The sequence below is a fragment of the Gymnogyps californianus genome, chromosome 3 (assembly GCF_018139145.2).
Source record: "Gymnogyps californianus isolate 813 chromosome 3, ASM1813914v2, whole genome shotgun sequence".
Classification (NCBI taxonomy): domain Eukaryota; kingdom Metazoa; phylum Chordata; class Aves; order Accipitriformes; family Cathartidae; genus Gymnogyps; species Gymnogyps californianus.
In genome coordinates, this window is record NC_059473.1 from 79,286,994 (window position 1) to 79,302,261 (window position 15,268).

The 15,268-nt window shown below is 36.2% G+C and overlaps 1 protein-coding gene across 5 annotated transcripts in view; it reads left to right on the forward strand.

Annotated features, from left to right (window-relative positions):
* The window catches only part of HACE1 (HECT domain and ankyrin repeat containing E3 ubiquitin protein ligase 1), a 55,798-nt gene extending 40,733 nt beyond the window's left edge, over positions 1–15,065 (forward strand). For 4 of the 5 annotated variants that reach the window (XM_050893792.1, XM_050893794.1, XM_050893796.1 and 1 more), the window contains 6 exons: positions 1,706–1,902; positions 6,637–6,768; positions 7,490–7,588; positions 7,887–7,957; positions 13,591–13,704; positions 14,154–15,065. In XM_050893792.1, coding sequence (XP_050749749.1) covers positions 1,706–1,902; positions 6,637–6,768; positions 7,490–7,588; positions 7,887–7,957; positions 13,591–13,704; positions 14,154–14,256 — 716 coding nt within the window. In that variant the 3' untranslated portion in view covers positions 14,257–15,065. The remainder of the gene's footprint in view (positions 1–1,705; positions 1,903–6,636; positions 6,769–7,489; positions 7,589–7,886; positions 7,958–13,590; positions 13,705–14,153) is intronic. The other variant, XM_050893795.1, reaches the window with a different exon arrangement.
* Positions 15,066–15,268: the final 203 nt, after the last annotated feature.

A 15,268-nucleotide genomic window follows, 5' to 3' on the forward strand; every position in this document is an offset into this window, starting at 1 on the left:
CTTGAATACTTACTGAACTTGCCTCAGAGCTTACCTGTAGTATCTTTTTGAAGTTGTGTTGCACAGAAATACCTGTTTGTCACAGTTATGCTAAGATAATTTCTCTTCCTTTTCAAACTACAGGTGCCTTAAGGGTATAGCAAGAGAGAGATACATACCATTTCAGGGGATTCAAATTTTGTCCTGATAAATCTGACGGAGTTTCTTTATAACTGCCTGGCTTGAGTCTATTGATTGGTAAAATATCTGTCAAGCAAATGAGTGAGCTTAGTGCTTTGGTCTCCCAAAATGCTGACTACGAGTGTAGTCTCATCATAATGCTCCAGTTCAGTTTCTTCTCTAAAGGAGTCTCCGATTCCTACTTTTCAGTCTCCTTTTCCCACGTTTTGCTTACATCCCTCAGAGACATCATTTCCACGTTTCATATGTGAAATGCAGGTATGCTTACTAGTTGGCAAAAGTGAAAGTCCTCTAGAAACTACTAGACAGCTGTTAAATTTTTTTTTTGACAGATGACAGTGAAAATTCATTAGTAAATTATCTATCCCTCTCTTACACTGGAGCGTTGCTTGATTTTATTAGAAAAATAATGCCTCTACAGCTTGTGTACACACCATTTCAGCACTAGTCAGCTCTTCCAAGGAAATACTGTAACAGTTTTTGCACTTACATGTTTGCACCAGCTGCTGACCTTTGAATTTTGTGTTACTTTCTGGGCTGCTGCTTCTGCACTCCGTAGCGTGCTAAGACTTCTACTAATGGGCACCCTTGTGACACTTCACAATGCACAGAAGACGGTGAAGCAAAGAGCATACTTCCTAATAACTTGCTTTTCTCTAAACGTACTACTACCCTCACCCCCTGCCCCTTTTCCCAGGTATTTATCTGTCTTGGTAGAGTTACAGTGTCTATCATGACAGAGTTAAAGTAATTGGGGTTTGCTTTCTTGTGTAGTGAAGAGGGTAGTTCTCTTGTGCAAACTCAGGGTCACCTTGTTCTGGGCACATTTGCTCAAATTTGAGTGCCATGTCTGCAAAGGGGCTGTAAATAGGCAGTTTCTATACTTGGATAAAAGTCAAACTTCTAGCAACTCTCCTCTTAATGCTTCTAAATGACTTGCAAGTTCAGTTTGAAAATGTAAAATTCCTATAATTTTTTTCAACTATATAGTAGGTCTCATAGCAAACATGATTAAAAAAAATAAGAAAACTGAAGAGCAAAAGTTTTCTGAGTACGGAAAGGTTGTTTCCTCTCTCCACCCCGCCCCCTGTTCTAAATAATTTTCTGGGGGGAAAAAATATTATTGTATAGAGGAATATGATATTTGGATTTCTAAAGTTATGCAGAAAACTTTAAGTTTTTTTAGGAAACTCATTTAACATTGTGTGTTCTGTACTGTTAGATGCTTTTACTGAAATCCATTAGAGAGCTAAAATTGTGCAAATTGTTGCTCAAGTGGTATGCCATTTGCTTCACTGGGAAGAAAAACATACAGAGGAAACTTGATTCTTTAATACTTTTAAAATGTAGTAAGTACAATTCTGCTGTAGTTAGTAATGGTGAATCCCTTTTCCCCTTTTCCCCTTTTCCTATTACTGCATTATTCTGGTTTCTCTCTAGAGGGCAATCTTCTACCATATATTAAGTTAGAACCCTTTTTGCTTTATCCTATTTATTTGAGGGATTTTCTCTTTGTTTTTTCTAGGTATACCTGTAAATTATCAGGATGTAGCATCTATTGATCCAGAGTATGCAAAGAACTTGCAGTGGATTTTAGATAATGATATCAGTGATCTGGGTTTAGAGCTGACCTTCTCTGTTGAGACTGATGTGTTCGGAGCAATGGAAGAAGTGCCATTGAAGCCAGGAGGTGCAAGTATACTTGTTACGCAGGAAAACAAGGTGAGTATACAGGTTTATTCAGAAGTTGATAGCATAAGAAAAACAATTGGACTGACTTTCTGAATAACTGGAAGCATAAATGGTATACCTGTTTTGAAGGAAATACACAAAATAAAGTTGCCAACACTCTTCCCCCTTTTTCTAGCTTAGCATGTTACAGAAATAGTACTATTTAAAATCTTTATAAGTGTTCAGGTTTGAGGTTCTTCTTTCTGACAGAACTTTTGGAAGGAAAATAGGATCAACTTTAAATGAAGGGTTTATTTTAACTTTACAAATATTTGGAACTTTTAAGTCATTGGTATATATACCAGGAAGGTAAAACAGTAGCAATTGCTAAAAGTAAAATTGTAGGTAATGTTGCAAAGTGTGCTGCCTGCTAGGGCACTGGATTGATGTACAGTAACGTACAGATAATTGACAGAGTAAAAGGCTACAGGAAGATTTTTCAGCCATTTGCAAGTCACTTGGTGTGTATGGAAATAATCTACGTTTTTAATTTACTTTAATAGCAACAGCTTGGAAAGTCCCCAAGTTCTCTGCAGCATTAGTTCAAAAACAAATATGGAAAAACACAGCCAGATTTTGAAAATCATCTAGAAATTAAGATAGACATCAGTCTAATTGAATTCTGCAGTTACCCACCAGATAGTTTTGAGTAACTGCCGGAGTGTCATGGGTAGACCTGCAATTTTTTGTATCATTGACTCTTTTGATCCTTATGTCTGCTTTGTGTTTTGATTTTCATTTGTGTTTAGCTAGCCTAACTCGTTTTGTGTACACAGTATTCAGTCAGCTCTACCAGTCGTGTAGACAGCTGCTGTATTGGTAAATGGCCACTTGGTGTCAGTATTTGTTCTATCAAAATTTTAGTTTGTGTTGGAACAATTGGCACTGGATTGTTGTATGCTTAATCCTCATTTTCATTAAGGCAGAGTGTCGTTCCAGTAACAGGAATACATATTATTTGCCTGATTCTGCACTGTTTCCTGCAACATAGTAATTCATGAAAGAATACAGATGGTAAAACAAGTCTAATTGTGAAGGCAGTGGATGATTAATTTCTTTATTATCTGTCAGAGAAAGCAAGGATGTTGATTTTTGTTTCTGGGCAGTCTTAGCTTCTCAATATATAAAGCAGATGTACTTGACATAAATTGTGGTTTCATAGCAACTATTTAAAAACTGTTATCAGTTAGCATAAAAATAGAAGTTTGCCCACACGAGGATACCCTCAGTCATTAGTAGCTTAAATTGCTCTGTTAACTTCTGACTTGGGGCACAGACTAAAAAGGGTGGTTGAACATGTGTAGAACAGATGCATCCATTCTAGCTCATCAGCCTTCCTCAGCTGTGGCAGGAGGGGATGAGAGTTTGTGTAGCTTTTATTTGAAAGGTGGTAGGAAACAGGTGACTGTTGTGGTAGCTTTGAAACTGTTGATTTTTAATTTGAAGCTGCAAAATGTGAAGTCAACAAACATCTGTAAGATGGCACTGTCTTGTTCGCTGATTTTGACAGTGGCGAACCAAATTGTTGAAAATTGTAGATCTGTGTTTTAGTGGTGTTTGGGGATTTTCCCAATTTCTCTAATGTGACATGGTTTTGCAGTATGTTTTAGCTTAGCAGTTCTAACAGGTTAAACAGGAAAGTGTCTACTTTATAAAACATCTTTTTTTTCTGCAAGAGATATCTTTCTTTTTTTCTGCATTTACCTGAGTAATAAAAGATTGCTGTTTAAAACTCATTGTATTTGCTATACCTTTGGGAGAAGAAAATTCAGCTTCTAAAGGAATTTGCTGTGTATGCACACTAGTGGATTACCTGTTTAAAGGATAGCATTTTTTTAAAAATGAAGTTATGAGTGAATCTGTATTCCTTAAAAAAAACCCAAACCCCTAAACCAACAAACCGACAAAAAACCCCCCATGCCAAAACTAAACCAAAACAAAAACCCCACGGAAACCACCCAAACAATCCATCTCCCTCTTACTGAAAAGCAAAATAAAAGAGAGTAAATGCCCTATTGAGGAGTGGTAGTAATAGCTGTTTGTAAAAAGTTGTTTTCTTTGAACGAGGGAATTTTCTTTTTTTTAAATCAACTGTGTAATAGGTGAATGGTTGTGGGACACATGATGCAAATGTTCCAGTCTTGCAATTGGAGTGTCCATGTAGTGCCAAATGAAGTATCAGTTATAGTAGTGGTTTAACTGCCTTTTGTCTTGGTAATGGGGAGACTTCAAAGGGAAAAGTCAGGCTTCGCCCAGTGTCCGTGCTATGTGTTTCTCTTTGTTCTTTGCTGTGTATATTTTTGCAGTTTTCTACTTACTTTTTAGGAAAGAAATAGAATTAGAGGTAGGCAAAGTTTGACCATATGCCATTTTAAAAAACGATGCAAATCTCCACAATCCTATGGCTTTCTCTGTCCTCCCGGGACTTGTCTGTCTGTGAGCTGGCTGTGCTGTTTGGCAGTAAAAAATTACATGTTTTTCAAACAGCTTTGGAATGGAGCTGCTCTCTGAATCTGAACATCATAATGAACATCGATCCTTGACTCACAGTATATGGGGTTGAGAAATCGGGGAAGCATGATCTCTGCTTGATTTACCTCAAAGGAAAATACAGAACAACCCCTCACCCAAACTAGACTTTGTCATCATATTTGTGATGCCTGTCTTGTGTGTTCAATCAAATTTCCCCTCTTAAAAGAAGGCTGGATTGTACCTTTTATGCACTATGTAGGAATACATATGTAGATCTGAAATTATGTAGATATTTGTTTTGTAATGTGCTCCTAAGGCTTCTGAGAGGGAATAAAATGTAAATGAAGTGAACAGAGAAAAACAAATTGACCAGGTTTTTTTACTGACGTATATTATGTAAATTCTGTGGTACAGGTCTTTCAGCATGTGCCAGTGCTGATAGCCAGGATGCTCGGCTGTTCCAGGCTATTTAAAACGTTTCTTGTTACACCTAAAGCACAGCACTGTTTTCTCTTATAATGAAAGTGTTCAATATAAATATTTTTGTCATATTTTTTCTAATGGATTTTTTAAAATAAGATTGTGATTTTTTTTTTTTTTCTTTCTACAACCCTGTTTTCTGAATAGCCAATTTATGTAATAGCAACTGAAGAGATGCAAAACAAGTATTTCGGATCATTGAAGACCAGTGTTAACACTACTTCTAATCCTGATATTGCTAAAGTTTCTGATTTCTTCCTGGAGCTCATAAGATGTAGTCACAGAGGCTGACTTTTGTCTAGTGCAGTTAATCTCCTTTGGCTACCCCTGTAATTCCTTAGAGAAGGGAGGTGTCTTCAGTTCCACTGACAGTAGAAGCAACCTAGGGAGATTACTAGATTGAAACTAGATTTTTGGGAACAGCTCTGCAGTTGAAGATATGATTAGGTAATGTTCCTCTTCTTCAGAGCGTTTCACAGATTAGTTATCTTCTCACTCTAATAAAATGGTGGTAATGCATTTAAAAATATCTTCCAACTGCAAAGCAAATGACAACCCCTCTATGCTTCTGTGAATGTAAGGATATGCCTTTGAAAAATATTCTTCTGTTTTGAAATGTTTCATACTTCATTCTGTTTTTTCTGAAAGGGAGGAAAGAAAGAATGCTTGGTTGCTTTTGTACAGGTTCAGAACCTAAAAGTTTAGGTTAATGTTTTTTAAAATCAAAAATCAAGGTAGTATTTTTGTAAGATTATTGTCTTGAAGGAAGGTGATAGTTGAGATGGTTTAATTGGGAGATATGTTTCATTATTTCATTATTAAGAAGTCAAAGCATTACTTTGAAACTGAGTACCTTAAATAATCTAGGAATAAATTTTGTTCTCAAATAGAAATCTCTTGAGTAAAGAAACTTTATTAGACTTGCATAGTTTTGTCAGGGTAGATGAGACATGTTTATACAGCTTTAATGTAGGCACTTTTGTCTGTCTCATTCTAAAAACCTTCCTCCATTAACTGCCTCCTAGGCTTTTGTGTTTTCAACAAAAGCAAAGTTCTGGTGGATTCCTTTTCTAACTGGAATCTTTTAAAGGGGGCTGAGCGTCCAAATCTCTAAAACATGCAAACTATGATATTGTCTGTTCACATGGTTATGGTATAAATGCTTTTCTGTTTTTTTTTTCTTTTTAAAAACTGTGATTTTCAAGATTTTCTTAAAAAAATTGAAATTGTTGTTAAGACAACAAAGCTTGCAGGGGTAAGTAATATATTCTGTTAGACTTCCAGAGACAGAGGGAAAGCAAGAAAGCTTTTTGGCTTACAAATATTCTTTCAGAAGTTTACCCTTTTTCCTGAATTATGTCAGTTTGCTTAATAGAATATTTTTCTTTACAAACATTGCCTTGTTTATGTCCTTGGATGATCACAACGGTGGTTGTATTAGATGCAGGCATGACAAACTAAATTTTATTTACTTCCTTTATCTTAGTCTAAGTCCCTGGTTTTTGACTGGTTTGTGTTATGATTTAAACACTTCTGTTTGGGAATTGCCTTTGGAAGGAAGGAGGGGAAGAGCAAAAGGGGCTCTGAACTCTGAGGGGTCTTCTGAAGTATTTTGGGTTGCTTCCGTGTGTGAAAAGTGCGTAGGGACTCTTAACATCTTACAGTAGATGAGATTTGTAGTGTATTGAGGACTGCATTTGTGTGTGTATGAGTTTGCATGAGCACTATGTATTTTTGCTCTTGTATATCTTAATGTTGTTTTCTACCTTGCAGGCTGAGTATGTCCAGCTTGTCACAGAGCTTAGAATGACAAGAGCCATTCAGCCTCAGATAAATGCCTTTTTACAAGGGTTCCATATGTTCATTCCACCATCTTTGATCCAGCTTTTTGATGAATATGAACTGGTAAGCAGAAATGCCTATACTTTTTTTTAAATACTTTGTTCAGCATACTTCATCAGTAGTGTAATGATGTAGAAGTAAAGCTCAGTACCCACAAAATAAACACTTTATATCTTTCACTTTGGTTTTGCTTCCTGAGCGCATATCAGTGAGGATCTCAGTATGTGTATTCCTGCTTCTCCTAATTACTTAGAATGACTGTCTTCCTGGAATGTGATAACTTCACATGCCAGTGCTAAATGCCTTAAATTGTAATTTCAAAATGGAATCAGGATGTTGTGACCTTTAAGCCTTTTCATATTTTCTTTCAGGAGGACAGAAATCCTTTAAAAGTAAGGAGATGCTGTCTATTGTCTCTACTTTTTCTGAGTCACAGAATCAAATTCCAATAAGTTTTTGTGGTGGTTTGATCTGTAACCAACACATCTCAAGTTTTATCTCAAGTCATGCCAAAACTCAGAGCTTTTTTCTTTTAGGTTCTTTGGCAATAATTTCTGTCTCTCAATACTGTGTACTTAAATTAAACAGATCATGTGAAGTAACCTGAATTCAAGAATCTTCTTGTATTAAAATTTAGTTGTAGGTTCTGTAAGGTTGCAACTAAACAGAAAAAGCACTGTAATTTTTACACTTTTTAAAGCATTACTTTTTAAAATAGCATAAACTCTTGAAATTAGTTGTTAGTCAGGAGGACTAATCACTTGTCTGTGTGCTTCTTCTGAAGGAGCTTTTGTTGTCTGGTATGCCAGAAATTGATGTGAATGATTGGTTAAAAAATACAGAATACACCAGTGGCTATGAGAGAGGAGACCAAGTTATTCAGGTAAAATTATTTTTTAATAATGTAGACTATTGCATTTTAATCCAAAAAAAAAAAAAAGGGTGGTGCTGCTGTTGTCGTTTTCTGTATGTGTTTATGGAACCTTATTTGGCTGAAATTTGTGGAGGTTTTTTATACCATATTCCTACATTAAGTGACTTAGTTATGTATGAATTTCATATGAAAATTTCCATCATTTAAGTAACAAACACACAAATATTCCATTTATTGTTTTACCATTATCTTTTCAAGTACTACGAGTATTTAATGGAAAATACAAACTAACTTATTTTTCATTTAGTGGTTCTGGGATGTTGTGGAAGAACTAACTCAGGAAGAGAGAGTATTACTGTTACAGTTCGTTACTGGCAGGTGAGAAACTCTTCTGTAACAACAAATATATTGTCTGGATACTCTGAAATAAGTCCAGAGACTTCAGATTACCGTACAAGATCACCTAACTAGAAACTGTTTTGCATACTTCAGTGTTCTATATGTTGATCAAAGTAGACAAAGTGTGTGTTAATACTTTTGCTGCCTGTATTGCCAGCAAAATGATTGATTACGTAATTGTTATACTTGACTACTTTGCAAGAGGCCTTTGTTGCTGTCCCAGGCAATTTTTAACAAGGCAGTACTGAATTTATCTGCACTTTTTATTCTTCTTCCTGTTGCATATTTATGTGGCTCTTGGCTTCTCCAGTAATCAATATAGGCTTTAATATATGAGATAACTAGGTGTCACTTCAGTCAGTGTAAACAGAACATCCTCCTAAAGCTGAGTGGAATTTAACATTAGTGCAGTGTGTCAAGATCAAGTGAAGATGTAACCTTATGCAAGACTGTGTTTGCCTTATATAGGATTTCTGTCCTAAATTCTAGTTGTTGTTCACGGAAAGCCGCTTTTATTTCCTTTATGGTTTGGGGGCGGTGGGGGAAGGTTTTGAGCAATAAATGCCCGTGAGCTGGGTGAGTTGCCGAGTTTGTGTATACAGACGTTTTGCAAAGTGGATCCATAGGCATACATATGGCACCTGACCTGTGTAATCCATGTCTTTTTCTGGTGGCAGGTAGATGGTGGTGGCACCATCATGATGTTCCCTTCATATTCTAGGATTAGTAGAGTAGTTGACCTTTTGTGTATAAGTTTTGTGGTTAAGCGATGGTGAAATACAAATTAAGATCATCAAACCTTGTCTTTTATACCAAAGAATTTCAGTCATGGATGTGTCATCAAATGGCACGGTCTTCAAATTCTATTAGTTTCACTTAATTTATTATGAATTTCATTGTTTTTAGGGATCACAGACAATTTAAGAAGCTAGTTCTGTGCACATCGATCTTTTCTTTTTGTCCTCTGCAGAAATGATTCCTGCAGTTCTAACCGCGCATCTGTTGCACGCCAGCTGCTGGTCTTTCATTTTTAGTGGACTAGTCCATTTCTAAATCTAGATGGCAAATAAGGATCTTTAAGATGTAAGGTCATGTTTCAAATGCTTCTTAAAACATTCCAAATGATACTGAAGTGGCATTCACTATTTTCATGGCATTTGGGATAATCTACTGGATTCTAAGGGATATTTTCTCTCAAGTAGGCAATTATATTGTCTGATTAATACGTGCTTGAGCACCATTCACTTTGGTCACAAATCACAGACTGACTTATTCTTACCCATTTCTTGTTAGTAGGAAAGAAATTTTTGGTATGTCTTAAGAACTCTGGGCTGGAATTTAAAAACAAATTGCTTAGTTTTTTTCTGTATCAGCTAGTAGGAACCCATTCTATTTTTTTTTCAGTGATTGAAAAGTAATAGGTGTATTTTTGCATAAAAATTTAACCTTTGAAAGTTACCTCTAATAGTGGTATAGAGCTGGCATTTTTGCAAATAAATCCCCAGACAGTCCTAGTTTCTGGGCATGGAAGATTTAGATGCTGAGCTATCTGAGAGCTGAAACACCAGTTAGTCTAGTACAGGCCAGTATCTTAACTAAAATTTTACAGTAAAAGTATACCTGATTTCAAAGTATGATCTTTTTCTGGCGTCGCATCTCCTTAGTGAAGAATTTGTTTCTGTGTGTGCTGGTTGTCAGGCTGCATTCAAAACTTTCATTGTTTTTTCCATTTCCCTTTAATCTCTTTGCATATTCACTTGATATTTTTTTTGTATGTGTTTGTGAAGTGGTACTATTCTTTCTTTCCAATCAAAGACTATGAAAGTAATTTAGCGAATTAAATAAAACAATTATATTTATGATTATGTCTTCAGTGTTTCTCTGACATCTCTAAATATTTCTTAAACTTTGCCTTTTCTCTTCTTCCCCCATTCTTACACCTTTTTCTCTTCAATGTAATGAAGTCTTGCTTTGGTAGTTTCAGTGGAGATGCCATTGCATTCATCATTAATACGAATTTTGAGACATCTTTTAACAGTAAAGTAGTCATCGTGAGCAATGTTTGAATAGCAGATTCTGTGTGTTTGGAGGTCTTAGCATACTCAAGAAAAAGCCTGAATATTCTTGTGCCTCATGTTGGGGATCTGAAAGTTTACTTATGCACCACCTACTTTTTCTCTGCTGACAGCTGCTTGAGATGGTATTGCCAATTCCACATGCTTTAACCTTTTTTTTTTTTTCTCCCCCCTTGATCTATTTAGTGTTTATAATAGTATTTGGCTAAATTATTGTTAATTATCCATCGGCAACTTTTGATCAGGTTTTTAGTTAACAGTTGGAGGGAAGTGTTGGCAGCTTATCATGATAAATTCTATTTTATTGGTGTTCTGCAGGTATCAGGATTGCTGTTTAGCTTCTTAGGGGACTGTAGTTTCTGTTGAGTAATAAGCTATATGCTGTTTTAAGGGAAATTCAGCATATTTGATAAATGCAATATATATGACTACTTTTAAAAGTAAAACAAAACACAAGGAAACTCGCTTAAAGTATCTCTTCTACACTGTTTTCGTTTCAAGTAAATTTATGCAAAATCTAAGTGGAAAAATAGGTAGAAAAGTTAGGGTTCAGATGTAAACTTAAACATTTTAGTAGTGTTGAAGTTTCCAAAGCTATGAAATTGTATTGTTGCTCTTGCTGAAGGCTATTTGCGCATGCAGTAGGAGAGGTAAGGTCTTGTGATCTTATTTGCACATATTTGGAAGTCTTTCTTTACTATATTGGCAGTGGTTTGCTTGGAAAGGAAACTCATTCTTGGAGGCATAAGTTGGCAGCCATCTGTTACTTTTAAATGTTCAAAGTCCTGATCATACTATATGATTTTGACCTGTTGTATGAAAAACACTTTAATAAGTTAGGTTGTAAAAACTTTTAGCTAATAGTGGACTGAATGAGAAATTTTCAACAGTTAGGTCTGTGTTTTGTTGCTGATTTGAATGTGGAATTCTCTTGGTTCATCAGAGGGGAAAAAAAAGTCACTGCAGGGGAGGCAGCACTGTATTAGAAATGTGAGCCAAAACCATGGTATAGAAGAGTACTGCTGTGAAATCTTTACAACTGTTCTGAACTGTGGCTGTGAGCACAATTCTGTTTGTGTGTTCGAAATAACATGCTGCAAATAATCAGCACTTCCCTCCATAGTGGTTGCCTTATACATCAGTGCTAGAAATATATGCCCAATGTTGTTGTCATTAAGCTAGGTGATACACATTTATGTGTTAGATACTATAGCTAGCTCTTAAAGGTATGTTTAAAAAGTATTACTGTGAGCTTTGTCCTAGCTCCTTAACGTTTGGCAGTAGCAACCCTTATTCTTTTGCATTTCTGCCAAGGAGTTTTACTGTGAGTGGAAACATTACTTCATTCTTCTTCTCCATTCTTCCTCCTGGTTTTTACAGTCACTTTGATTTTGTGAATGTGAGAGCATTGTTTTTAATGCAAATACCTGTAATCCAGAATTCTGACAACTGTTACATATTTTGTGGGAAGTTTATTTTGTTTTATCAGATTCTTTCTTTGCTAGCTACAAAATCGCAAAATAGCTGAGGTTGGAAGGGACCTCTGGAGATTGTCTAGTCCAACCCCATGCTCAGAGCAGGGTCAGCTAGAGCTGGATGCTTAAGGTCTTGTCAGGTTTTGACCGTCTTCAGGGGTGCTGACCCCTCAGCTTCTCTGGGCAACTTGTTCCAGTGTTTGACCACCTCACAGTAAAAAAGTTTTTCCCATGTTTAAATGGAACTTCCTGGATTTCCATTTGTGCCCATTGCTTCCTGTCCTGTCACTAGGCACCACTGGGTACTCCGTCTTGAGACTTGTGCTCCATCTTACTTATTCCTCCCTTCAGGTATTTATATACATTGATCAGATTCCCCTGAGCCTTGTCTTCTCCAGGCTGAACAGTCCTAGCTCGTTCTCCTCCTGTGTCAGATGCTCCAACCCCTTACTATCTTTGTGGCCCTTTGCTCAACTTGCTGCAGTATGTACCTGTCCCTCCTGTAGTGGGGAGCTTGGAGCTGGACTCCAGATGTTTCTCACCAAGTACAGGGAAAGGATCACCTCCCTTGACCTGCTGGTGACATTCTTCCTGATGCGGCACAAGAGGCTGCTGGCCACCTTTGATGCCAGAATGCATTTTTGGCTCACATTCAACTTCTTTTAGTCCTTATCCTTTCATTATAGTTTTTTGATTTTTTTTTTTTTTGATGTGAGGGCTGTGCTAACAACATGTTACCTTGTAATGCATACCAACTTAAGTTGATGCTATAAAAATATCTGAATTTTATTATGTGTCTGTTAGTTTAAAATTATAGGGAGGGACTCTGAAGACTCCAGGGCTATTGTCACCTTGAGTAATCCTTGAATAATTGTCCTGGTTTCAGCTGGGACAGAGTTAACTTTCTTTTTAGTAGCTGGTACAGTGCTGTGTTTTGGATTTAGTGTGAGAATGATGTTGATAACATTCTGAGGTTTTAGTTGTTGCTAAGTAGTGCTTATCTTAAGCCAAGGACTTTTCAGTTTCCCCTGCTCTGCCAGCAAGCAGGTGTGCAAGAAGCTGCAAGGGAGCATAGCCGGGGCAGCTGACCTGAACTAGCCAAAGGGATATTCCATACCATGGAGTGTCATGCCCAGTATATAAACAGGGGGGAGTTGGCCGGGAGGCGCGGATCGTGGCTTGGGATCTAACTGGGCATTGGTCAGCGGGTGGTGAGCAATTGCATTGTGCATCACTGTTTTTTTTCCTTCCCCTCCCTCCTTTTTTGTTATATTCCTTTTCATTACTATTATTATATTTCATTATTACTATTGTTAGTATTATATTTTACTTTAGTTATTAAACTGTTCTTATCTCAACCCACGAGTTTTACTTTTTTTTTCCTTTCCTCCTCCTTACCCCACTGGGAGGGGGAAGCGGCTGCGTGGTGCTTAGTTGCTGACTGGGGTTAAACCATGACAATAATATATTGGTAAAAGGAAAAAAAAATGAGTAATATGATTAAGTGAGAATGCATTCCTGAAGATGCTAGTGATTTTTTCAGTGTGTTCTGGTTTTGCCATAGGTTGTCACTGGGTGATAGTGTGACTGATGTAATGGTTTTATGAGTTACTTGAAATATGTGGTCTGAAGTAGTAAATGAAAAGACATGTCAAGGACACTGGTCAGTTGTACCACAGATAGTAATCAAAGAATAAACTTTTTAATGATGCAGTATTTCTTAAACTGTAAATATGAATAACCATAGATGTTTGCGTAAACTGAAATAACTTTCTGTTATAAAAATTGGTTGTAGAAATGAGTCCTCTTTGCAAACAGAATTCTCTTAAATGTCATTCAAACAATTTGATGCCTAACGTAAATGGACAAATGCATTATTCAATATTGTAATTAAAAACATTTAGACAATGAGAATTTTGATATGGGTAAGAAAGGGAGAAGCTTGATAAAAGTATTAGTAGCTTGTAAGAGATGTAGCAGTAAGAGAGATATGCAGTGTAAGGATTATATTTTTTGGCTTATAACATTCTTGCAATGGTCTAATTTCTGTGAATTTTCTCAGTTCCAGGGTGCCTCATGGTGGCTTTGCCCATATAATGGGTGGCAGCGGATTGCAAAATTTTACAATCGCTGCTGTGCCATATACTGCAAATCTTTTACCAACATCAAGCACATGGTATGTTAAGTAGTCTCATTGAAATATCTTAAAAATGGGGCTTTTGCATGTCAGTCGCAGTCAAAAGTGAGGTTATTTTGAATAGTTTCCCTAAAAGGCCAAAAAAAAAAATTTAGACCGTTTGTAAAGTATTCACTATCCAACATGAAAGTGATGGGTTTTAACCCAGATGATGTTACATTATGTGTGCTCATTGTTTACTACTTCATTTTGCTTAACTAAAGGCAGTGGGATCAATATGGGAATATTCAAGTTAAATTATTGTATTACAATTTACTGAAGTGAAAAACCCCTTAATTTCCTGCAATATATTTGAATGCTCAATGGTACTGTAATGCAGCACAGGTTTCTTTTTTTTCATAAATGACATCTTCAGGGTTTTCAATCAGAAAACTATACTGTTGGGTTTCTGGCTGAACTGTGATGTGGCTTTGTTCTTTTCTTTTCAGTATCAACATGCTCAAGTTACCTGAATACCCAAGTAAAGAAATCCTTAAGGACAGGCTTCTTGTGGCATTGCACTGTGGAAGCTATGGTTACACAATGGCATAATGAAGCCTAGAAAACTCATCTGACTACTGATGTGGAATTCCAAGTGGCAGAAGTATTTTGGAAACTGTCAATAGAAAAGCAGCTTAGATGCTGCAGCCCATTGGCAGGGCTGGGCTTCAGAATTCGTACAGGATCATCAGCTTTTCCTCCGTTACATGTTGTCAAAGTAACTTTGATACCGTCACGACAAACTTCTCAGTATGCTGTATTTTCATTTTTTAAGATTACAGATCTGTGGGGAAATCAGTTTACATGTTTTTCATTATTTCTTCAGTCTGAATCAGAAAGTTTGTCAGAATCTCTTTCCATGGTTTACTTTTGATTTTCAACTATATGGTTGAATGACATTTGTGTTTTAGTTTACTTTGCACTCAGATGGCGTACTGTTAATGGACAGACTTGTACTTTATGCCTTGTTGCATGTGAAAGTGCCATTTATTTTTGCAGAGGACACTATAGAAAGTTCAATTTGGATATTGTACAGTAAGACAGATCTGATGTATTTTCCATTTCTTTGCATAGTAACAAATAAAATTTTATAACTTTTTAGTATTTTAATGTATATAGTATGTAAAGATTAGACTGTTATCACTGGAAAAAATAACAGATGAAGTTAATATCTAATTTATATTAGAATTTACACTATATTCTACTAAATATTTAAAGTATTTGTGACTTTGTAGTCAACTTGCAGTTTAGAATTTGTAAATATTATTTAAGATCTATATCCATTTGTTTGAATGCCTTTACTCTTTCCTTGGCATAATTGTGTGTTCAAAAGGTATTATTAAATTTTAGGTTTTTTACCAGATTCTGAGTGTGAGAAGTTTGTGTGTCTTTGTGGGTGATTTATTCTTTTTTCTTCCAGGATTTTATTCATCTTACTATAATTTAAATTGTCGTGGAAGCAGCATTTGAGAAGGCATTGTCAAAGTGTATGGATGGACATAAGCAAATGCACAAGGAAGGAACTTGAGCTTATTGATGTTAACTGGCAAGACTATAATAATTA